The sequence below is a fragment of the Rhynchophorus ferrugineus genome, unplaced genomic scaffold (assembly GCF_030347505.1).
Source record: "Rhynchophorus ferrugineus isolate W39M unplaced genomic scaffold, kcgeb_rfMv2 rfM2, whole genome shotgun sequence".
NCBI lineage: Eukaryota > Metazoa > Arthropoda > Insecta > Coleoptera > Curculionidae > Rhynchophorus > Rhynchophorus ferrugineus.
This window is the reverse complement of record NW_027472581.1, coordinates 15,819,274-15,847,002: the sequence shown is the minus strand read 5'-3', so window position 1 is coordinate 15,847,002 and position 27,729 is coordinate 15,819,274. Positions and strand designations below refer to the sequence as shown.

Here is a 27,729-nt window from a genome sequence, read left to right as displayed (position 1 = left end):
GACGCTCAAAAGAGGTTGTTACCGAAGAAAACATTAAAAAAATCCACAAAATGATTTTGAATGACCGTAAATTGAAATTGAATGAAATAGCAGACACTCTAAAAACATCAACTGAATGTGTACATCATATCATTCAAGAATATTTGGGTATGAGAAAGCGCGAGCTCACTTTTGACCAAAAACAACGACGAGTCGATAATTCTGAACCGTGTTTGAAGATGATCAAGCGTAACAAACCCTAGTTTTTACGTCAATATGTGACAATGGATAAAACATGGTTCCATCATTTCACTCCGATGTCCATGGGATACACATGGAATAATTTTCATTGACTACCTTGAAAAAAAAAAGGACCATCAACAGCGACTATTACATAGCGTTATTGGACCGTTTGATGGCCGAAATCGCCGAAAAACGGCCGCATTTGAAGAAAAAGAAAGAAGTGCTGCTTCAGCAAGACAACGCACCATGTCACAAGTCAGTGAAAACAACGGCAAAAATCCATGAATTGGGCTTCGAATTACTTCCTCATCCATCGTATTCTCCAGATGGGTCCCCCAGCGACTATTTTCTTTTCTCAGATCTCAAGAGAATAATCGCTGGGATAAAGAGGTGATCGCCGAAACTGAGGCCTATTTTGAAGCAAATTACAAATCGTACTACAAAAATGGTATCGAAAAGTTGGAGGGTCGCTATAATCAGTGTATCACCCTTGAAGGGAATTATGTTGAATAAAAAAAACAACTAATTTTTCCAAAAAAATGTGTTTTACTATGGTAGGCCAGGGACTTTCCAATTGGCCTGTTAAATATGTTAGATTTATATCATCGTAGTTGTATTCTATCCTCCATAAGTTTCTAAAAGTGTTTTCTAATGGGCTTTGGCAACAGATTTTTTCAAATGAAACGTCCGTATACATTGGTTATATTACTACTTTTCACCAATATATATCGGTGATCAAAATACATTTAGGCACCTAATGAGAAGTAATCTCAAAATTATGTAGCCATATTCACACATGACTTATTTGCATGTTTACACTATATAATACTGCAATTAAAGTGAACTATTTGTAAATTAATAACTTATTCGGATGCACTAAGAACAACATAAACTTAGAAAGCGTCATATATTTACTGGAAGCTTTTATAGAATTTGTACTGCATTATCAACTATTAAGATAATATTCACTATTATGGCTTCAGGTATTTCTAAATTGCGTTTAATTTATACCCATTATTGGCGCTTGTTAAAAATGCTAATTAAATATCGGTGTTGTTAATTCGAACCATTTTAAACATTCCTGATAAAACATAAGTGACATTGTAATATATGATATTTGTAGAAATAGAGAAATAGTTAGATGGTTGGTATAGCTGAGTTATTGGAACATTTTAAAAAGCTTTTCGGCAACAGTTTTAAGAAATGCTACTGCAGATCGAGAAATATTTATTTATAACAATTTGGACTCGATAGCTTTTTAATTACCTAATAATTTATTTCATCTACATCTAGTAATTATCTATTCTTTAGTAGTACAGTATCTATAATAAGTAAAAAATCTTTCAAATAATATAAATTTGTAGTGTTTTCCAATTTGTAGCCACCATAACAAGTTACGTCAAAGATCAGCATGTCTAAATGATGATTTTTTTGGACCCAATGGTTGATGTGGTCTTGGTACATATATGTGGTTCTGTAGAATAACTACACGGTAGACATCATCATCTAGACTCCGCGAGAAAACTTTAAATTAAATATTTTTTACTTAAACACTCATAAGTAAATCATTAGCTTTTAGCTATTTGTATGATTATAGATTCCGTGTAAAATTGCGCCAAAACTAAAGCACAGTCATGTAAAAATAATCATAATCTTGATCAAACATTTTCTACCATATAGCATTTTTTCGTAGTTGTTCAACATTGTTAAATTATTTACCATCTAAAGACCGTTTTACCTTCATAGGCTTCTTTAATTACATTCTCTATGTACCTGGTTAATTGTTGAATGTTTGTTAACAAACCAAAACTGATGGGTATTAGGTTTTCGCTCTGTAATCGATTTTATTCTTTTTTTTTTGGGAGTTTTTCGAATTCCTTAGATATTCACTGGTGGCACAGAGATAGGTCTATAAGCTTTTATTGCATTGGGTTATTTTCTCCGTTTTGGGACCATGATAATTTCAGCCATTTTTCAAACGTCTGATACATGTTTTAATGGAAATGCTGCATTGATCAAGTTGGTGAGTTTTATAATTCTCTCTCTCTTGTAGTTTTTGCAGCAATTGTCCAGGTATGGTTTTAAGTCATAGCCTGGTGATTTCTTTGGATTAATATCAACTTTAATAACCTTGGTTACTTCTTTCAGCATAACTGAATCGTTGAATGTCCGGCAAGTTATACCCAATGTACTTTGGTACGTAGGTCTCTTATAGGTGGACCGTTTAAACTGTGTACCAGAACACACACTAGTTTAACTCAATAATTTTCAGTAATATTCAAACTACGGGAGTGCGCTTATTACTTTGATGAATATTGTATTCTAAAAAATAGTCTTATCTTGCTGAAAAATATTAAATCTCACCGACAATTTGTGTTCCCTACTTGGCCAACTGTTCATTTTCCCCGAAATGCATTTTATTTCCATCTCTTCTTCAAATCCTATAGCAGCCTAATATATAACATTTCCTCCACACAACTGACTAGGACTTAAAATGATCTTTTCTTTCTTTCTTTAAATATATTTTAGAGTCTCCTTTTTACCTACTAGGGTTTATCTGGACTGAAAATATTGTTTAACGCAAGTCCGAACCACTGTTCTCGACATTAAACTAACTTTGGAGTGTATCCGGGAGACATCCGGTCTTACCCAGCCTGGTTACTGGCGTGACTGGGATCATTATCCTTGTCGGATTTTGCATTCTGGCCTAAAGACAAACACAAATGTTGAACAATCACAAACATCACGACCAGGTCCCAGCAGGATTCGAATCCGCTATCATAGCAACAGCAGGAGGACCATCGTGTCGCCATTACCACTGCACCACCAAGCCGGCAGATCTATTCTGATGATAGTAATACTACTTATACTTATACATATATAAATACTAATTATATTCATCAGGCCCTTTCAAATTGAATTTCTATTCATACATGACGAAATATTACTGACCCCACTCTTTCCATGAGATATGTTCTCCGGCAAATTGTAAGCGTTCTTTCTTATGTTTTCCACTGAAAGGTGATTTCTGTAAAGCTTCCTTTCTTCTTCAGCGCGTGTAGGAGACGTTGAAAATTTGTTAAATTTATTTTTACACCAGCTGTACTATAAGCAATGTCGTCAGCTCCAGCATAGAATTTGAAGGAACTCGCAATATTCCGAGTATCTGTCTATCATTTATGATCCTTGGCCAGTCGACTTTTTTATACAATTTTCGGGATCTTTTAAGTAATTCCTGATGACTTTTTCAGACCTATTTATTATATTTGCTATTTGTTTACAACACATGACATTACATTTTTTAGATTATTTATAATATTTCACCTGTATTTAACTTTTTTTTTCATAGTTATGATGAAAAAGTAATAATTGATTGCTGTGTCAACATCAAGAGTTGTATGTAATGAAAATTGTGTAGTGTGTTAAAGTTTTGTCGCGGTGCTTATATTAACGAATTGACAGTTTTAGATCTGTATCAATAAGCTACCGATGCCCTTAAATTAAAAATAACCCAGGTCCAATCGCTTAAATTAAGGCAGAACTATCCGGCAGAGTCATTGAAAATTGATTCTTGACTGAAATGCAGATATATCAACCATCTTCAAAGATGCCCTTATAGAAAATAACGCATAGAAAGAATCTCAGGAGAAAAAATTGCGAAAGTCTTTTTTACTTTTTTTAGATACAATAAATTGCTCCATATAAAATATCAGGAAAAAAAAGTAAACATTGTCCGATGGTCCGACGCCAACGCTACATGTTTACATGACATGGATCGTTATGCCGAACTATTTTTAAAGACAAATATGCACATAATTACTTTCCGCATCGTTTTGACGTATTTGTGTATTTTTATTATACCTCTCAGCGTAAACTGACCCGAATAACAAAACTGTTATGCGTTAGGTGGTACAAAAACATCCATAATCGCCTATCCGTTTTTAGATATTTTACTTTAAACCGTACGTTACAACACACATAAGGTGGATGCGCAGCTAATGATTTATTTGGAGCGATAAATTGCGAGATAAATTATTTTCACTTAAACTTTACCGTCATTTAAAAGCTTTAAAATTGTTGTATTTATGCCCCAACAAGATATTTACCTTATTTAATGAATACTTTTCGTATATTTTGATCGGTGTAGTTTAGTTTACAAATATATTAGGTGCCGCTATGTTGTAGTGACCGCTACAACTCTTTAGCCACCGCAAATACACTAATACTGGATTTAGCCAACCGTCAAATGCCATTGGAGGATTGGTACCGTGCGTACCGCGGTATAAAAGACCAGCACGACTACCTTTATTACTTCATTTCTTTCACACTTATATAAGGTATAACCTTAACCTAACCTGATATCCTGTCTATCCTCTTGTCGATATGAAGTCTTTACCATAGAAATAAGCAAGTTTTATGTCAATCAGGGTGTTCTGTCCCTGTGTAAATTCCTCTCACAAAGTAGCAGCGAATGTTCGCACAAACAAAATCAATACACACCCAAAGACCGAACAGGTCCACCTGAATTCCTACAGGTGGTTTCGAAGTCAATGATAAAGAATGACCAGGAGTACCAAAAAAGTTGGAAGACAGTGAATTGCAATACTTATTAGATGAAAACCCAGCTTAAACTTTCACATAGCTCTTAGATATTTATCAAATGTTAAAGGAAATACTCAAAATGTCATTTCAACATTGCGTGTTAGGCAAAAAAGAAGAGCTTTCTGTGGCATGTTGTGACGGACGATGAAGAATAACGAACTTCTACAACAATCCCAAACGACAGCTATACACATTGACATCTGGCAGGATAAGCAAGGTGTAGTGGGTTTCTGTATGCTAAAACCGAATGAAAATCTATATCAGATATCTAGCAACTTCAATTGAACAAGTTAATAGGCGTATTGTTGCAAAAAAAAATCAGCAATAACGAGTAACAGAAGCAAAGTCATCCTATTGCATGACAGTGCTCAACCACAGGTTGCAAAAGTTTTCAAAGGTACACTGTTATGCTCGAATGTGAAATTATACAGCACATAGCAGCTTCACTAACCTCCACACAGTTTCTAAACGCTGAAGAAGGCGAACGAATCGATAATTGGATCGCTGTCAAACTAACATGGTTTTTTTTCAACATGGTATGGCCATATGGTCAAAGGAAAAAGATAGAGACTATTTTGATAATATATTTTATTCTAATTTTTCTCGACAATGTATTTTTAAAGTTAAAATATTACCAGAGTACAACCAAAATTTCTTGGATTGAATACTCATAAATGTTCAAACTTGATGTCAACATATAACCTGAACCGTAACTGTTTTCAATGCTATTAACTGTTAGCTATTGATTTGACTTAAATGGATTTTTACACAGAGTTAATTTTACTTCAATTAGAATATGACGTTTTCTGGGAAGGGAGGAAAAAGTGGTTTACGTTATTTCTCTGGCAACATTAGTTTGCTGATTATATTTGTTTTGATATAAAGCGTTTTATTATAGTATAAAGATGTATGCAGGTATACTGTAAGGCCTATAAATTAATTGATTAAAAGCATTTAATAGACAGTGTATTAAATAAGCATCACTGACAGCCTTCACTTTTCAGTATGTGCCACCTCGTCGAAGTATGAACAAGAAATTGTTCCAGTGCGTTGAAAATGACTGAATGAATTTGTACCGAGCAAATCACATTTACGGTAAGCTTTGTTTTTTTACTACAATTTGAAGAAATAGGTGGCTGAAGGTCATCAAATGTTGTGTGAAGCTTGTGGCAACTATACTCCATCGATTTCAACATGTGAATGCTTATTTTGACGTTTTTAAAGTGATGATTTTAACACTGAAAACATAGAGCGTTCTGGACAGCTGAAAAAACTTGAAGACGAGGATTTAAAGCCATTAGTCGATGAATGCACCAACGCGGATCGCTATTGACTACTATCGATGCGTTTGAGTTTGTTGAAAACGAACAAAGACATAACAGTGTTACTCTTCAGCGTAATAACGCTCGACTACATGTTGCAAAACCGCTGAAAACTTAGGAGAGGTACTACTACACCCGCTGCATTCTTCAGACGTTGCTCCTTCTAATTTCTAAACCTTCTTGTTCCTATATATGAGTCGTGACCTGTCTAAGCAGAGAAAAAATGGGCTGATTAGTGAATAGCCTCGAAAGATACATCGTTCTTTCGAGATGATACAGATTCCACTGCCTGAAAGATGGGAAAAAAATAGCGACTATAAATGGACAATACTTTGTTTATATATTAAGTTCTGATGATTTAGGAACTGTTGGTCATTGTTTTGCCATAAAAGTAAATGATAAACCAACCTCAATCTCAATTTGAAACACTCTATTGTTATTATTAGCCAAATTGCTATATCAGAATATATTTATGTAAATCTAAAGATAAATTAGTCAAATCAGTAATAATGTGTATGCAGCTAATTATAAGGATTATAAAAATGGTAACACAGAATTTGTCAAGAATTATTGGCTATATCTATCACTCGACATCGTAAAAGTCTAAATGAGGTCGCCATAAAACGACAATAGTCTGGAACATAATTATGAGAAATAGAAAGCTTCTTAAAAATATATTTAAAGACGACAATAGAAGTGGAATGGAATGGAAGATTTTATGAAATTTATTTATGACTTTTTTTAAGTTTTCAACAAACTACAGTGAAAATAAACATTAAATAATTCATTGTGTGTATTTTACTGTTTAATTTATTCCGATTTTCTCTTATTTCACAGACTCCATAAAAAATAAGAGAGTGTATAACTGTTAGTGCTGGTTTCCTCTATATATGTTATATCGCGCAATTGATATGGCCATGCTTGTTCAAAATGAGAAAAACGGTGCTTTTATGTCAGACCGGAAGATGTGATGAGTGAGATGTCTAGATATAAGGGTTTCGTTTAGTGTTGGGAACTATCGACTGTTTAGTAATTGACTACTTTTTACTATCGACTGTCTGTTTCAGTCGCTATTTTCGGTCTAACCGTTTTAGTTACTATTTTCTATCGACTGTTTCAGTCGTGTACTTTTAGTTACTATTTTTGATTCAACTAGCTTCATTCGACTGATTAACGTTCTGGCTCTGTCGTCCTAACCGCGACCTCTACATAAATGTACCCAATTCATGCTTACATAGATTTATATGTAATATATGTAGTTTTATGATTTTTTTGGTAGTTTGCTTTTAAATAACAATATACTGTTTATTAATATTATAGCATTTTGGTACGATATTATTCAAGATTATTCATATAATAGGGTAAAAAGATTAAAATTGTGAATAATAAATAGTAACTAAATATTTTGACTGTTTTTATGGCAATAATAGATAATATTTCTATTACTCTCTTGGTTTTTGTTAAAAAATATTTCCGTTCAATAATAAATAAAGCAATTATATCATTTCATAGGTCGTGGATTAGTTTTTTTTAAGATTAGGTATATGTTTAATTTTTATATAGTATTTATGGTCACTGTACATCTTTAGTTTTTAGGTTTTGTTTAAGTACTATTTTATTGTCTATATTTATTATAGTACATTATTTAAAAATAGTAATTAACATATTAAAATACGATAAACATTTATGTGGAATTATACCATTCCATAGTGAAATTTCATTCCTTTTTACAGATACACACAATTTTTTACGTGTTAGTAGTAAGTGAAGGTATATATACATCTCCGTCTCGTTTATACCACCGTTGGAAAATAATATCACATATAAAATTAACTGCTCCAAGTAATTATTTCCGTCCTTTCCCCTCTCACAATTTATACCGGAAAGGATTCGTACATCTTCGTCTGACATCACGAATTGAAAAAAAAAGTGGAATCTAGTGCGCTAGTTTTTTGACTATCGACTGTTTCCATAGTTTTGTGACTGTTTTCAGTCGATAGTTTCGTTTATATTTTCGGGGAAAGAACAAGGCTCATCAAAAAGATCACTTATTTAAAAATTTATTGAATTAGTCAAATTTAATTTACTGATCAAAAAAAATATATTATCAAGAAAAGAAGACTGACAAATTATTGCAGCTGAAGCTGTAAGGTCACATAAGGTGGATTGAAGGTGCTCAAAGATCCCTAGCCATAACTTTCAAATGCTTTGAAAAATACCCTTGATTCATGGATTACTGGCACAGACATTGCTGTTGAGGTTGTGATGCCACCAAAAGCGGACAGCAATTGATGTGAACTAATATGTTCTACTGGAAGTTACATAGAAGCTTGCAATTTAGGGTGTACGGTCTCAGCCGAAGACTACTGGAATTTGGAGTAGTCACAACTTGATAAATCATTATTTGTACGAAGGTACAGGCTAGGGATGCAGAAAAATATCGATATTTTCCGAAAAAATGTGGATATTTTTTAGCCGCTATTCTTCGATATTTTTTCAAAATAAATTAAATATAATTTTTAATAAAACTTTAAAATTGGTAATATTAAATGTTTGAGGTCCATCAAAAATATTACTACTCTTTAGAAAAAAAAAATTTAGGGTAATATTTCACTATTTTTATTTTTTCTTAAAAATATCAATATTTTTTAAAATATCGATAGCAAGAGATAAGGAATGATAATGAATACTTACTATGCTGCGAATCCAAACTATAAGCTATAGAAGACGATCTAATATTTGGGGAGCGTTGGGCCCTTGCAGCGTCACATGTCTGGTTCGGGTGCCACTCGGCTTTGCAGTGGTAGCAGAAGTACGAATCGCAGCCTGGTCGCTCGCAGCGCAATTTCGGACAGCTGGCGCACTCTGATGCTATAACGGCGAAGCTACAGTCGGGTGCAGGACACCACCTAAAAGTTACCAACACTATATACTCGGAAGACTATATAATTGAAGACAATATTTAATACCAGAGCTGGGCAAAATACATACTTTACATTAATTAAAAAACAAATTACAAATTACTATCTTGCACGTATTTAAAGTCCGAAATATTTTATAGTGTATTCGAGATATAAAAAGCATAAATATAAATATTTTCTTTTAAAATACAAAATTCAGTCAGGTATTAGGTTAAGTAAGTAAAATACAACCAATTTCATGAACACTATATTCTTAAATGTACTATCAGATAAAAAACTTTTTGTTGGAAAATGAATAAAACCTCCTAAAGAAAACTATATTTGTACAGGTCCTGATGAACACAAACTTATGTTATACGAGGATCACTATTTATATTTCGGGAATTGGCAACACTGTTGTCATGTGAGTCCATCTGACGGCTCCATCGTAAAGTTTGACATTTTTGACGATATACGTACTCAGAATATTTTGTCGCATGGGCCCTATTTGTTTATTTTATATTTAGTTGAAAGTTTCGTCTCGGCAAAAAATGGAATTGAATCGTGAACATTTTCGTGCGATGATTTTTTACGATTTTCGACGTGGATTATTACAACAAGAGTGCATCAATCCCGTGCATAAACCACCGTGTATTGCTGGCTTAGTGAATTCAATCGTGGTCGTAGTTCGCTGTTGTGCCAGAACATCGATGCTGTGTGGAAAATGATTAAGCAAGATCGTCATGTCATCTATTGTGAGATTGAGGCATCCCTAAGCTTTAGTTCCACCAGCATATATGCGATTTTACATGAACACTTGCTGTGCGAAAGTTACGTTCGCGTTGGATCCCACATAATTTGACAATCGCTCAAAAAAAGTCCTGTCTCGATTGGTACAAAGAAATGCTTAAGAAATTCAATCGCGGTGCTTCGAAAGACGTTTATAAAGTCGTGACAGGTGACGAATCATGGATATATTCGTATGAGCCCGAAAGTAAGCAGCAGTCAACTGTATGGGTGTTACAAGATGAACCAAATCCAACAAAAGTTGGTCGCGCATGAAGCACTTCAAAGAAAATGGTGGCCTGTTTCTTCGGGAAAACTGGTCATATTGTGGTCAACAACATTTCTGGTCAACAGTGTCTCTAGAGGACCGTAGAACGGTAAATTCTGATTGATACCCAACCATTTGTTTGCCAGAAGTCTTCGGTGAAATAAGGAAAACAAACAAGAACAACTCTTACACATCGGCTTAACCAAGAGACTATTTGAGCACTCAAAACATCGAATTGATGGGTCATTCGCCGTACAGCCCAAATTTGGCACCCAATGACTTCTTTTTTTCCCCATCCGTGAAGAATAAACCGCGTGGTCAACGATTTTCATCACCCGAAGAAGCTATTGAAGCGTTCGAAAATCATGTTTTGAAGATACCTCATTCGGAATGGAATAAATGCTTTGAAAATTGGTTTAAGTGTATGCAAAAGTGCGAGTACTTTGAAAAACAATAAAAAATATATTCGCAGCTTAACTAATTGTTTTCTTTTTCCTATTCCCGAAATATAAATGGTGACCCTCGTATTATATGAACCCATTTTTTATATTTGCATATAATTCCAGGATAAGCTTTTTAAGTTTAACGTTTAGGAAGCGAGTAATATAAAATTACCATTTTTGATGTCTATGGTTGATTACTGTCCATATGCGCAAAAATAATCTATATACTGCTACTCCTGTTACTCCCAGGCATTATTTCATTTTTTAAAATTTTTCTCTAAGGCATAAATTGCAATATATTTATTTCAGGTGACAGTTAAAAAAAAGCTATCAAGTCATAAGCTTTCTTTTAGTTGTGATGCAATAACAGTAAAATTCCCCAAACTGCGTCCTGCAGCCAATCTAATTTGGTTATTACAGGCATTAAAGTAGGTATAAGTTTGCCATAGTCACAATTGTTGCCCTGAATGTAATCTAATGCTCTAGCAATCGGTTATAGTAGTAAATCAATGAATTGAATCAAAATTATTACCTGTCAGTAACATTAATTTTATAATTTTTCAGCTAGAATTGATATAATTTCAGAGAATGGGAATTTAAATTATATAAAATATTACGTGCCAATTGTATGAACATCGAGGACTTTTCAGTTGACGCGCGTTATCTAAATTTTTTTCCGCCACCATTTGTTCGGTCGAATGAAAATCACCTCATAATAACAACGGAAGCAATTTTGCAATCAAGCGGGTTTTTGCCGCTTTATTGTTATGAATTTTAATGTATCCAAAGGATTTATTTCAATCTTTCCATTTCCAAGCAAATGGGCTCGGCTAATTTAACGGGGTTCTTGAGTGGGTCGTATTTTTTTATCGTTAATTTACCATCCGCCTTCATATTATGAAATCTGGTAGTTGAATATTTCAATCGATTAATAAGACGTCTGAGACTGTATGAGAAACCGTTTGGATTTAATTAAATCCAGGTAATTTTTTATTTGGACACATCTTTTTAAGCTTAAATTAACATTAAAAGTTTGCAAAACTCAAAACTTTCAAGAAATTCAAGATTTCAACCCAAGAAAATACAGATGATAAACCATATAATATGAATACCTGACATATACAAAATATTTTTATTTATCAATAAGGTGTTGAGGCATCACTTGCTTTTAAAACTTTAAATCTACTCCTAACTATCTGTTCTAAAACTCCATATAAAGGGTCAGTTATGTCGAGATCTGGAGGAAACCAAGACAGATTTTTTTGCTGTGTATACGGACGCATTTGGCGGCAACATGCTTGTCTTAGTAAGCACTTCATTGAAGACTTCGAAATCTTCATTCACAGTAATCTGACCAATGATATTGAATAAGACTACCAGCTAAATACCACCATATTACCGCCCAAATCATCACGGAACCTTCCCCATGCTTGTCTGTAGGAAATAGGCAGTCCGGACCGCAGACCTCTTTTAGGGTTCTTCAGACATAAAGTCGGCCGTTTGTAGGAAATAATATAAACGATGATTCATTGGACTATACCATATTCTTCCAATGATCGAGAGTCTAGATTTTGTTATCTTTGCACCACTTCTGTTGTTCTCACCTGTCGTACGGTTCTCGTAAAAATGGTATAACTGTTTAGAGGTTTGTTCTAATCGTCGCAGAACAAAGTGTATAATACAATCAAATATAACCAATTTTTTATACGCAAGTAGTTTTGCCAACATGCAGCGAGATGAACTATATTGCTTGGTGTTTATTCTAGTTAAAAAGAGACACAATGCTGTCTGATTAGTTCGAACACGTAAACGAGCCTGTCAAAGTCGTCCAGTTATCAGACGTAATCAAAATTCTTGAAAGCAATAGTGATAAGAGGTTATGACTAACTTATAAACTATTGTGGCTGTCTAATTAAATGTAGTTTTTAGATATTCTATAACGTTAAAATAAATTAAATTTGTTGTTCACTTATTTTATTTAGATTAGAATTTTGTTGTAGGTCAAAGCTAAACTGAACTAAAACTCGGAGTTGATGCGGCAACAAATTTAGATGACGTATGTCAAAATAACTTTGAATGGACTATATATTATATTCTTGAAATATACGTATAATTTAGAAGAACTGGCAAATTGGCAAAATCAAATTTTAGTACGCATGCCATAGGATCCTGCGTGAAAAACAAGAATTTCGAGTGTATGGTTGGTAAACAACACTACAAATTGATACAAAAATAATCCAGTGTTACAACACTTAAACTTTATAAACAAAAAAATGTATACCTGGTATCAGGATCGACAGCTAGTACCCTACGCACCATAAAGTCTTCGTATTTTTCGAACAACATCTGATTGTTTAATATATTCCTGATTTCTGCAAGAGAGTAAGGCCGATAAATAGAGAACGAAAGGTCGATGTGAATATGGATGGGTGGAGATAGGAAGTCGTATCGGATAGCTTACCGTTGGGATGCATCGGTTCGAGGCACTCTGGACAAGCGATGCAGACGCGGGATTCGGTGATTTCAACGCGCAGATACTGCTTGAAGCACGATATGCAGGCCCGGTGGTTGCAGGCGTTCAGCTCGAAGAAATCTTCGGGTGCTAATTCGGCAAAGCACAGAGGACATTCCAGAAGCTGACCTGCTTCCATACTCTGAAACAAAATAAAAATATTCTTTATTTATAATCAAAAGAAATTCTTATTATCCATTGGGTAAATTCTTCAACCATTAAGAGCAATAAATTTAAAAAAGCATTATTTAATAACCATAACTCAGATAAAAACAATAACTTATTACTCAACCATTTTTTAAAGAATTATATTACTCTGGGTTTTCTGTTGATGGTGTGAATTGATTTTATAAATCAATTATGATATTTAAAAAGAGGAAAATCCTAAATATATGGAGACTTACTCAATTCATACGATAAAACGAATGGATATTCGTTTTCAGAATTTAAAAAAAAACAAAATATTCTGGGTATCGAGGTAAACAGATGGTGAGGTCATTGAAGAATAATTTTTACAAGTTTGCCGTTAGAGGGAACACTGCTTGTGTTGAATAAATACTAAATGACTAAATGACTAAATTTGTGCGACTTTGCGTAAGAACATATGACTCTATAAAAAACTGAAACATAAATCTATAAAAAGCATTTCCACTGCTCTTGGTACCAACTAATAAGCTAATTTCGAACTGACTTTATATGATTTGTATGAAATTGGATGTTATCAGGATTAAGTTCGTTGAACACTCAATATACGACAACGTATAAGAGACTAGGGGATGTTTTACATCATTCAGAAGCTGTTTGGCATTGGAATAGCAAAATGAGTGTGAAACGAGTATTTTTTTTCATTCAAATCAGTTTCATCATATTGATTTGAATTTTGTTGCTTTTACATATGATGTTTAAATATTAAAGTCAATTTTGCCGACTTGTTTACTAAAAAAACGACTTTTTAACATTTGTAACCATTTTGTAACGATGAAGTCTTAAAGATACTTATGGCTTAGGATAAAATCAGGATAAGATCTTCAGCATTTCGAAACAAATGCTAAATGAGAAGTATTCAGAAGGTGATACGTCTATGGTTGGCGCATAACTTCCAATTCAAGCTACAGTACTATTCACAACTCTTGCAATATGTTGCTGAACGTTGTAGTGCTTTGCATAGGTTTTTTGCCTGACAAGCGATGAAGCCGCAATGTTGAAACCGTTTGAAACAACATTTTTATCGCACCAAAATCGCCATAAATTTCCAAAAAGTGTTTGATGGTCTTCAGCATAAGATTTTTTCAAATCAAACAAAAATAATTACTCCGGAAAGAGCAATTTTTATAGCAATTTGGAGCGCTCTGTGATTAGCATCGGTATACACTGAATAACTTAATAACATGGAAAACTGTTATTTTATCTATAAAAAAGTCAAAACTATATTTCATTTATAATTCGCATTTTCACCATTTACAATCAGTAAGGTTAGATAATTATAACTAATTTAATTTTTTTTAAATTATTTAATTAATATATTGTTACTAGTCGTTTCCGTCTAACCTACAATTTGTCTTTATGGTAACTTAAATCTAGGTATATAACTAGGAGGACCTATCGACGCTATCTCAGTCTCTGGTGTAATAATGTTTATACATGTCACTGCTGTATCTTTTAATATATGCACCTCACTACACGACATTAGACAAGATCAGATGGTTTCATACTTTTGAGTTTGTGTCTTATTCTGGTGGTCTCCAAAAGCTGCAATATTTCAATATTCTCATGAGAATGGAGTCTTTCCTCATGCCCCCCTGCAATTCTCTTGATTTCTTGACTGACTGTGGGTATCTGAAAGTCTCGATGTAAGTAATCAATCCTATGGTATTTGGGTGCACCCACAATACCTCTCAGGACTTTGTTCTGAAAAAATTGTATTTTATTTATGTTACTCTTTGCAGAACATCCCCATAATTGAACTCCGTATGTCCATATAGATTTCAGTATTTGCTTATATAATAGCAATTTATTATGTACTGTTACAATTAGCCAGTACATTTTTCTATATTTCAGTTCCAGTTCTTTTCTTTTCTTCTGTATATTTTCCTTCCAGCGAAGTTTTGCATCAAGGTTCATTCCGAGATATTTAGCGTTGTTGCTATATGGAATGATTATCATTAGTATTATTTAATGTTATTGGTGCTTGTACGGTCTGTTTATGGGTGAACTGCCCAGGTACAGATTTACTTTTCATTAATTCTTATTTTCCAAGCTCGTGTCCAATTATTTATATTGTCACTTGCCTGTTGTAATTTTCGTGAGGCTTCTTCACTATTGTCTCCGACATCTATAATCGAACTATTATCAGCAAATGTAGCCACTGTAACATTCTCCAATCACAAGTGTAGAGTAGATAAAGCATTTGTCCCAGTACGCTTCATTGTGTAGTGTTAATGCTTAGAGACTTTATTGTTTTTCTATGGTTTTGTGCTCATTTCATAAAACAGTCTTTCAGTCTGATCACAATAACATGCAATTTTAAAAAACGTAAAAGATACCAAGACAACTAAGGAAAGATGGGGAGGAACGTCACAAGTATTAAGAACGTTACGGTAATTGAAAATATATGCGTCACAAGATACACATACACACAGAAACTAGCCTTAATAATGGGTGTCATCTTTCATCGATGCGTCAGCGTGACTCAGGGTCCAGACGGAGGCTTGTCGTCACGTCAAATGTAACCAATTTATGATTGTTACTTGTGATTCAATATAAAATTGAATTGAAAAAGAACACAAATGTTTATTTGAACTAAATCGAAAAACTTTGAAGGTTTTTTATGAAGTCATTTTAATTTTTTTAATGACACAATTAATGAAGGTAATTATACAAACATCTTATTCAAAATGATTTAAGTTGCTCCATTCATTGTCATTAAAGAACATTATTTCATTTCTATAATTATAGAAAATGGAATATTAGTATTAAATATAGTTATAAAAACATCATAAGCTTAATGTAGGAAAAACCCCAAATTTAGCTGGACTATTTAAAAGCGAAATAATGTTATTGTTGATTATTATCACTTCCATTCGAGTTATAAATAGTTTTCTAATAAATTGCACCATAGTGGTGGAAAATTTCGACACTTATTACGTTTGTCATGTAGGAGTATTGCCCACAACGATGTTTTCAACCAATTATTTCTTTGTGATTTTTTTGTTGTTTGATGTCATTGATCTTAACTAATCGATTACAATGAATACATGTTATCTGATTATGTTAATGTCAATGTTAAACGCATATAATAATAACTAGTGGACAAAGACTCGCCAGTGTGCTATATATAAATACATTTCGCCTATACATATATTTTGTTTGTGTCTTTTTTTTTATTAGCTGGGACATATAAACCACCATACTATTTTCACTTCTAACCAATTAATCAGATTATGTCAGTGTTTAACATATGTAATAATAACTAATAGAGAAAAACTCATCAGTTAGCTATAAATATAAACATTTTATTACAAAGGTAATGTATTAGTAATTTTTACTGTCTAGGGCCTATTTGGACTAAAAACTGATTACCTTAGGTTCTAAATTTCTGTTAGCACTAATTCAAAGATAATGCAAGAAAATACCTAGCTTAGTTACAGGGATATTTATTCCTTGTAGGACTTTACGCTTCTATAGACAATTTTGAAAGTAATTGTACGTATTTATTGTATTGTTAAGGTAACACTTTCCATTTTTATGTTTTAATTATGCTCTCAACAGTTTTGCAACATGTGGTCGAGCGTTGTAATGCTGAAGAATAACATTGTTGAGTCTTTGGTTGTATTCCGACCCCTTGTCATGCACTGATTAGCTTAAACGCATCAATTGTAGTCGATAGCAATCCCCATACAGAATGCTCTTTGTCTTCGATGTTAACACCACCTTTAAAACGCCGAAACCAGTATTCACATGTTGAAATCGATGTAGCATGCTTGTCATAAGCTTCACACTGCATTCTTTGACCATCAGTCGCGTTTTTCTTCAAATTGAAACAAAAAAGCCAAAAAATTTCCCGTAATGCAATTTACTCGGTACAAATTTAGACATTTTAAAAGCACTGAAAACGTTTTTTGTTCACAGTTCATTGAAATGACATACTGAAAAATGAAGCTTAGGATTCAATTTGAAATTGGCTATAAATGTACCAGATACGATTTAATACAAACACCATCTGTTGAATGAAACCATATGTTGAATATCCTTTCAAATTAATTTACGGATCAGATACAGTTTATATAAATCATTTTTCGTTACTTTCTTTGTACTAGATTCAAACACATCAAACTCCAGCGAAAAACTCCACGGTGATCCTTATGTTTAATTCTTACATTTTTCTTTGACATTGTCTATTCGTTAACCTTGAGGAAGGCCACGGGAAGACTGCATATCATCAACTTTATATACTATATTTAATTAATGCCAATATGAATATTTTACCAGCAGTCGCTCATAATTACCAATACACTACACAAAGTAAATTACTCAAAACTAATGCGCTAGACAAAATTGTTATATCCTACATATAATTATATTAATTATATTTTATATAATTATTTATGACACATATACATAAATTGGAGAATATAAAATATGTAACCAATGTTCAACTTACTCACAAGTGCGTGAAAACAAATAATTCCTACAACATATGTTTGTAAGAGCACATGTTTTATGTTAATCAAGTTATTGTTAATATTCTAGTAACGTTAAACAATTGATCGCAAAAATATGTTATGTGTAAATATTGTTGTACGGATAAGTACATATACAACACTTCTCGCTAGAAATGATATATTAGATACTAAATAAAAACCATAAGATTATTGTAAACATATCGACTACTCCAAACTTATAGTTTTGTATGGCATAATAACCGCCTATCAATTGATGTCAATTCGTCTTTAACAATCATATCGGATATATTTTTAATTTATTGCTCTGCTCCAAAAGACTGATATAAACGTTACAGAAGTGATAAAGAACGTTAAAGAATGAAGTTTCAGCTCTGCTAAATGTGAGTAAAAATATCTTGCAATTTTTCTCTATCAGCTGGTAGTTCTCTACTGAGTTACCAAATGCACTTTCAGTGTAACGAAAAATGAACAGAAATTACCTTGGGATTTTAAAACCAAAAGAAAGTGAGTTTGAATATAATTTATTATTGAATACGTATAAAAATTCGACGATTCAACCAGTAAAAGTACTCGCCAAAGTTATAAAAACTGACATCGATCCAAAGAAAGTCTGGGTTTAATTAAGATTAAGTGGATAAATGCTGCAAAATCTACACCTGTATATCAGTTTTCGTTTTATAAACAAGCATTCAAAAATTGATTAAGTGTATAAAATCGCAGACATCATTGAAAGAGCTTTTATACTTCACACACGTTATATATCATAAAAGGAAAGTATCATCATGTGGTTACATTTGCTGATGATATTGCAATGCCTATTGCACCCAATTTTAATTAACTGGGCCCTAACTTATACCATATTGAACTAATATATAGCAAACAAAATTAAAATATAATCAAACTTACAAACAATACAAAACTAATAATATAATTTAGTGATATATACAAAAAATTAAATTACCAACAAAACAAATCTAAATTAATATAACTGTTTGGGTTCGGTACCGACTTCAAAGTAGTCAGTTGGTAGTAGTTAAAATAATATTGTAAATAGATAATTAGGTTTAGGTAGGTATTAAACTAAATTTATAGTGTATATATTAGAATATAAAATACGTGTATTAGATAGATTAAATAAGGTTTTGCTTATTTTTGTTTAATTATTATGATTATTATGTACATATATTATTTTAAAATGTTTTTTTTTGGTTAAAAATCCTTTTTGATTATTTTTTAATTTTTAGTGAGTTCCTTATTTATTTTTTGAAGTCGGTTAAATTTTTTTGTTAAAAATATTTTTTCCATATTATTTGCGTTTTTAGCATACCAAAATATATGGATTTTAGTTGAAAATACTAAAAGCCCTTTTTTTGTTGCAAATCAGTTTTTATTTTTTAATTGTAATTACTAAATAAGTTCGGATCGCTATATTTCGGATTTTGATTATTACCACTTTCAATATCTTTACAGAGATAAAAAAAATGGATTTCCAGTCATATCGATTAAAAACGCATTATTTTTTCGTCGGATTAATAAATATCAAATCCCTGGGAATCGTGTAAACTCGGAATGATTATTGGTACAACATTATATATTGAAGTTCTCGATGTTAAACATTATCAAGGATATGTTCCCTGAATTAACAATTTATTTGTTCGCAGTCTCTTGACTTATCCATTGGTGCGTGCAAATAACATGAATTGGCAACATAACTAACCGAGCGTTACATAGACGACGCGAATAGTCGGCTCTCCCGCAAACTTTGTGGTATCGGTTCCTTTCTAGTTAATTTTCGAGATATATTTCCATATTAAGTTAAATTCTTTGGTATATGTTATAATAAAGTTGTGGCAGACACATTATTATTGATATTTGTAACAATTTTAAGTTTATCGTATTTGTTTCATAGAAAAGAGTAAACAGATAACCAATCTTCCTTTGTTTCTACCTAATAAACTATAAATAATAAACAATGAATTAAAAGAAGGAAAACCATGAATATGTACTTGGCTATAAATAGTAAGTTCATTAAGAAAAAAGAAATATCACATAGAACAAAAATTAAAGTGTACAAAGCAATTTACGGACCACATTGGTTTGCGAGACGTGGATATAATCAAGGAGGGATAAAATAAATATACAAGCAGTAGAAACACCTTTGGAGAATCAGGGATGTAATAAAGTGTGACTGGATGAAAAGTAGAGATATTAGAAGCTTTAGATATTAGACTTACAGCACATGCAGGAGCCAAAACACGTCAGAGAACAGGAATGAAAAGCAGAAAGACCGGCCGAAGCGAGAAGACAAAATAGAGAGAAAAAAATTGACGGATCTTAATCACTCTTGATAGTTCAGCACCAAAACTTAATATAGTATATAGATTTATCTATGTATATAATAATCTATAACTTAATTCTTTTCAAGATCTTAGTTGCCTCAAAATTCCTTATGGTAAACATTTTAATCTCGAGAAATTAAAAAAAATCACAGAACAATGTTTGGTGCGTATAAAGCTTCTTTAGTGATATCTGCTTTAATTGTAATAAAAGTAGTGCTTGTAGAAAAAAAATTGAATGTAATTATTGCAAATAATTGTCGAATGAGTAATATAATTCAAAATTACTGCTGTTAAACTACAGCAAATAAAAAATAAAGATTTAAAAGATTAGATATTAATATTTCTTTGTTTACACTATGTTACTGCACTAGCACCACACTACACCAGCTGAGACATGATGAAAAGTATCTCACAAATTCTCTAAATTAATATCCTGATTAATGGTGTCCTTAGTACTTTGTTGTTTTTGGTACGACCGCATATCTGGATGCCATATCCATACGACGTATTTACGTGGAAATAAAATTTCTTGGGATTGTATTGTTATACTTTATAACTGGCTTGAATTAGTTGAAGTAGATTTTTCTCAAATAATTTGGAGATTACGGGCAATAAGGAGATTCACCTTTCTGGGTTTAGTTAAGTCTTAGAATCTCTCTTGTTATCTAGTAATTCCAAGAGCCTTCTTACAGTTTTACTTTTATTTTAGCTTATGCAGGAAATATGTTTGAAAATTGGTTATTTTAGCAATGAAAACAAGCTTCGTTATGAATAACCAAAAATATGGAAACCCCAATGATATACATCAAAAACTAGCAGAATCGTTGACAGTTAATATAACTAATAGTTTCAGCTGGATTTATCTCTATGAGAATAATTCACAAGAAAGGAGATTTTTTGAGCTTGGTAAATTGAACATTCATAAAACAAAGCATTGAGTACAGGAAAAAAACAATGAAAAAGTTATCTTTATGACACAAAAATGATTTGGAAACATCAGTTAATTTCTTTCTAATAAACGGAAATGATGGACTTCGGAAATTTCCTAAGATTTGCGCAAAATAAATGTTCATTAATATTGTGATGACCTTTCATTATTGAATTTAAAATCACGAAACGTCGATGAATTTGCTTATTTATTCTAATATAAAAGCGTTATGAATCACAAACAAGAGAAGAAACTGTACTCTGTACTCCAAAAACAATATAATCTAGGATTTAAATAAATGTAAAATTAACACATATTCTGGTGGCTTAGCAACAACCACAATTATCAATAATGTTACTATAAAGTTTATTAAGCTAATAAATGAATTACTTATATCATAGTGTATCTTGTATAGTTACAACGAGACTTCCTGGAGATTATCAAAATAATATATTTATATTCTGGGATTTTTCCCGTATATACAGACAATAACAATGTTATATTGCTATTATTAAGTCGTTTATAACAAGAAAGCGAAAATAACGAAAATATAAGTTTTACAATTTTAATTCCGGTTTATAGTATTTGTTTTAACTTTCACACGTTTACTACGAAATATATATTAGTGAGTAATCTTCCGTGAATTTTTAATAAATATATGTTGAGATAAATCATTACCACTTGTATTCTAAAGAAATAATTCATGAAAATAATATTAAGAACACGATTCTGCGAATTACTTCGGATCTTCATTAGCCTGCAACGTAATATTTCACAATTCCTAGCAACTTTAAGCGAACTATTTTAGTTTATTACGAAAATAATTATTAAAAATGCAACAATTAATTATGAACAAAAAATGTGTGCTTATTACAATGAAACTTCCAACTCATAAATCTATCAATATGCATTGAAACCAGCATGTTTTACTGAGATACTAAATAGTTACTGCATTAAAATATATCAATAAATCTACTGGGTAATGTTGCGCCGGTGGAAAAGTAAAATTGCTACAATCGGTGACAACACCAGATCCATTACACTAATAAGTTTCTAGGATGGAATACTGGAATGCTTCTAAACACTTCTTGATCAACATTCAAAAATATACTAGTCGTTTTCAAAAGACGTCGTCTAGCTCAACGAATATTGTACAGGACAAGTTCGTGCCCACTTTCAAGTTACTATAACAGGTCAATTGAAAAGTCCCCGGCCTGACACATAGATGGCGCTACTAGATTAAATCCATGTTTTTTGGTTAGCTCTAACCATCAAAAGATGCGTGTATAAATCTGATAGCTGACGGATCAATAGTTTGTGAATTATAGCATTTTGAGTGAAGCAACTTTTGTTACTGTGAAAAAATGGATGAAAAGGAATTTCGCGTGTTCATAAAATATTGCTTTTTGAAGGGAAAAAATACAGTTGAAGCAAAAACTTGGCTTGATGCCGAGTTTCCGGACACTGCCCCAGGAAAATCAACCATCAAGGATTGGTATGCGAAGTTTAGACGTGGTGAAATGAGCACTGAAGACGGTGAACGCAGTGGATGCCCAAAAGAGGTTGTTACCGACGAAAACATTTAAAAAATCCACAAAATAATTTTAATGCACGTAAAATTAAATTGAATGAAATATCAGGCACTCTAAAGATATCAACTGAACGTGTACATCATATCATTCACGAATATTAGGGTATGAGAAAGCTCTGTGCAAAGTAGGTGCGGCGCGAGCTGACTTTTGACCAAAAACAACGACGAGTTGATGATTCGGAGCAGTGTTTGAAGATGATCAAGCGTAATAAACCCGAGTTTTTGCGTCGATATGTGACAATGCATGAAACATGGCTCCATCATTTCACTCCGAAGTCCAGGGCTTCGAATTGCTTCCTCATCCACCGGGTTCTCCAGATCTGGCCCCCAGCGACTCTTTCCTGTTCTCAGATCTCAAAAGAATGCTCGCTGGGAAGAAATGTTCGTCGAGTGAAGAGGTGATCGCCGAAAGTGAGGCCTATTTTGAAGCAAAGGCTGAGGCCTATTTCACTATAATCAATGAATCACCCTTGAAGGGAATTATGTTGAATAAAAAAATCTAACTTTGCCAAAAAAATGTGTTTTACTATGGTAGGCCGGAAACTTTCCAATTGACCTATTAGTATGAAAACTTTTTGGTAACCTTGAGATTGGCCTCAGAAATAAGTTAACAAAATCTTAAACCTTTGCTGATACAAGAACAAATTTATCACGTACTAGGAGCGCTGTAACCACTACCTGATGCAGATCATTAATTCGTATAAATTTACTTTCTGGACAATTCGGAACTATTGTCCAAGAAGTACCAACATTTCTTCATCAGAGCAAAGATTTAGTCAAAATATTTAAAATAGCATTGGGTCTGATTCCATCTGTCTGGCATAATATCGTCCTCAGACCTCACAGAACCTATGTTCACCGCCGGTGAACATAGGAGATACTGAGTCAGCTAGTACTAATTACACAATATACATATTATTATGTAATTACATATTATCACAATTACATATTATAGTAAAAGTGTTTATTTTAATAATTTCAGGGGATTTTATGTTTTGCATAAAATATTTTCCAAAGGTTATCCATTGTTACACACTTCTCTAACCAAAAGAATTCTTCTTTTTCCAAACTTTTTCAGCAAATTACCACTGGGGTATCTCGCCATGGTTGAATATTTGAACAGAGTCCAAAAATCTTGAACGACCGCAGCATACGAATTACCAATTTTGCTTCAATCGCAAAAACGATTTTGATTACAAAAATTCGACTGACCCGATCAAAATCCCCCTCTATTGATACTTATTCATAAATGTAGCATTATTAGAAATATGATAAGAAAGAAATGAAAATATAAAAAATGTTTAAGAACCAGGCAGATCTTAGGCAACTCTCGAAACAGTCTGTAAATGTTTCAGAATCGAACGAAGGTATATTTTTGATGCACTTTATATATTCAAGAATGAATAATCAAGATAGGATAAAAATCTTCAAGATGAGTAAGTGCAGATAGTTAAAAAAGAAACTGAATCAGATTGTGATAAATTATATACTTCAATAAACAGAAGCTTCGTTATTTTAAAGTTATTAAAAATTGGATCGATACTTGGAGTGCTTTCAAAGAAGACGAATTTAATCGATACGGAATCCGCATCTTACCCGAAAAATGTGCCAAGCTTGTGACTAGTGATGGATAGTATTACCCAGAATAAATATAACAAGGTTTTTAATTTGTGTTCCTAATAAAACGTGCAATGTTATATAGCAAAAAAAGACAAGTTAAACATATTAACTAACGAATATCAGTGTATTAAATAAATATCTTAGAAAATAACCGAATTAACATGTTCAAAAACTTTAGCAACGTTCCTGATTAAAAAGAAGATACATTTAATGTATGTGATTGTTTGATTAAATGATATCATCAGCGAAATTGATCGCAAGAGAACACGGAAACTTAGAAAGAAAGGCATAGAAAGGAACTAGCTCGGTGTTATTCAGAGAGGCGCGAAGATTTATAGTTCTGTTAGCGCTCTCTGTAATGGAAATGGGCATACAAACAACTAGAATTATATTATTTTGCACAAATTACTAGAGATTACATAATATATAGTAAACGAACTGAAACATACATGAATAGTAACTAAATAATTATACATTAATTTGTCTATGTAATTAACAATCTAGTAAATCTATCGCCAGAAAGTAGTCATGAAAAACGACAGTAATTGTTCGAATATTGATAAAAAGACATATTAAAGATTGTGAAAACTATCGAGAAACAAGTGTGCTACCAAATTTCGAAAAAGTGTTTATGAAAATTATGCAAATAAGATTACAAACAACTTGCGAAGAACAAGCCGAGAACAGCAGGCAGGATCTATATGGAAAGGATACGTTACTCCACAGTCACTTCCGGGTTTGGCGCATGCGCACTATCCTGCATAGAATAAACCATAGAAAAGAATAAACCATATTGTCTTCCTTTTCGGTACATTCTTTTCGAGTCGAACGCTACAGCCGATCAAGTCAAAACAACAACAAAATCTAGGATATTCAAATTCTGTCTTACATTAATAAATTCATAGTCTAACATACATTGGTTTTAAAATATGGAAGTGGAAGGACATGTAAGAACAAGGCTAAGAGCAGAATGTAAGGTTATATTAGTAAAAGTTATAAAACCCAAACAGCGTCAATTTTATTTGTAGTAGGAATGTTAGCTCCCCAATTTATAAGACATCATTTTCAACGATGCTCTATAGTGAAAGGAAAATACATTACTTCGATATACAATTGTTAATTAGGTAGATTAGGCCTTCAGGGGGATATCACTACATAAAAAAACGCACCTAGAACTCTACCTCATAGGTGGTGTGGAAAAGAGTTCAATGTAAAACAAACTCTAATCTATAAATTATCGTGGCTGTATAATTAACTGTAATTTTCTGATGTATTATAATGTTAAAAAAAACTATATATATTTGATAACATATTTGTTTCATTATTTTATTTAAACTAGAATTTTGTTATACATCGAAGCAAAACTGAACTAAAATTCAGTGTTTATACCGCAGTAACAATGCGTCGTTTTGACGTCTAAAATTTAGTGACGTATGTTCTTACCAACTTTCGATAGACTATATATAGTCCGTTCAATAATATAAGCTTGATTGTTGCATGCATCTCGGGAAATAGACATGTTGCAAAATCTACACATCTTTATGTACATCGAAACGCGACTAGATCCGAGTGGTACTTGTTATTCTACACGAAATAACATTATTTCTGTTGTTTATTTCCAATCACCGTCCGATCCCATGCGCCGCAAATAAAAACCTTTTTTGTAACTAATCCAACTAGCAAAACGACATTTCGGTATTTACATAAGGCTCTTTGTACGCCTTGTACAGCAAATGACCGAGCATAAAATTATATAAATACGAAATATGTGTGCGTTTCGATCGCCTCTCTCTCTCTCCCTCCGACTAGTCGATTCGAGCGGCGATTGTTTCGTAAGTGTAAAATCGAAAGCAAGTCTTTTGCCGTTGACCTAGATAAATGGGAAATATTGTGGTTTGTTACGGCTTTGGCGATTATTAGATGAAAAACTTGCAGTCGTACTTGTACTCGTACGTGGTTCGTTATATAAGTAACACTTGGTTAGATAACCAAGTTATTTGTTCGTTTGTGCTCCAGTTTCTTTTAAACAAATAGTACATGTTTACGATTAAATATATTGAATCTGCGAGTACGATGTTCCGAACTATATATTTATATCGGCTGATTTCCATAGCTTCCGTAGGTTCAGTAAATCTTGCCATTTATTAAGAGTAACACACGACCGGTGCCGAGCGACAAATTAGATTTGCTTTGTTAGTAATTTAATATTAAGAACCCAACCGAACCCAAACAGTTATATTGGTTTTAGCTAGTGTTGGGAACTATCGACTGAAATTGACTATCGACTGTTTAGTAATTGACTATTTTTTTACTTATGCTATTTCTGGTTCGATTGGTTTTACTATTTTTTACCAGTGACTGTTTCAGTCGCTATTTTCGGTCCGACTGATTTTGTTACTATTTACTATCGACTATTTCAGTTGTACTTTTGGTTACTATTTTTGGTTCTACTTGTTTCATTCGACTGATTTTTAATGTTCTGGCTCTGTCGTCCTAGCCGCGAACTTGACAAAAATGTACCCAATTTATGCTTTCATATAATTATATGTAATATATGTAGTTTTATGATTTTTTTGGTAGTTTGCCTGTAAATAACAATATATTGTATACTATTGATTGTTAATGTAATAGGGTAAAAAGATTAAAATTGGGAATGATAAATAATAAAATATTTTGACCGTTTTTATGGCACTAATAGGGAATATTTCGATTACTATTAGTTTTTAGGTTTTCTTTGAGTTGGTATTGTGTATATTTATTGTAGTATATTATTTAAAAATAACACATTAAAATATAATAAAACATTTGTGGGGTATTATTTCATTCCGCAGAAAAATTCCATTCCTTTTTACAGATCCACAGAACATTCAAATATAAAAATAATTTTACTTCATTTCAAATTAAATTATAAATTGCATGTTTTGTATTATTATTATAATAGTATTCAGTAATTATTATTTTCCTTTTATTTTTTAAAGCTATTTCGTGAGGAAATTTATATATCTCCGTCTCGTTTATACTACCGTTGTACCGTTCTACAGGAAAGACTTCGTACATCTTAGTCTGACATCACGAACTGAAAAAAAAAACAGTCGAACCGTGCATTCGACTAGTTTTTTGACTATCGACTGTTTCGACTGTTTTCAGTCGATAGTTCCCAACGTTAGTTTTATCACATGATTATAAGCTAAAATCAATAGCAATATATTGTGTATTGATATTTTTGATTTTCTTATAGGTGTTCAATATAGGTCTCTATATAATATTTATAACTCGACTATTTTATTTGTAACATATTTATATCACTTTGATTTAGTATATAATGTCATACTTAAATATTTAGCACTATTTTCGATTATTTTAGAATTTTGTTAGTAAAATTTCTAGAAACAGTTTTGGGTCTCTGAACTTGCTTCCAGTTTAGGTATATTATTATATAGCAAACAGAAGATATATCCTATAACTCCATCGTGAGATATATCTGTTTGCATTTCTTGAATTTGAATATTGATCT

General features: G+C 32.4%; 1 protein-coding gene across 2 annotated transcripts in view; it reads right to left on the bottom strand.

Moving 5' to 3' along the window:
- Positions 1 to 27,729, bottom strand: part of LOC143189967 (E3 ubiquitin-protein ligase RNF19A) — a 115,626-nt gene that overhangs the window by 23,078 nt on the left and 64,819 nt on the right. For both annotated transcript variants that reach the window (XM_076393993.1, XM_076393992.1), the window contains exons 4-6: positions 13,005 to 13,197; positions 12,825 to 12,915; positions 8,841 to 9,055 (exon numbers count right to left, since the gene is read on the bottom strand). In XM_076393993.1, coding sequence (XP_076250108.1) covers positions 8,841 to 9,055; positions 12,825 to 12,915; positions 13,005 to 13,197 — 499 coding nt within the window. The remainder of the gene's footprint in view (positions 1 to 8,840; positions 9,056 to 12,824; positions 12,916 to 13,004; positions 13,198 to 27,729) is intronic.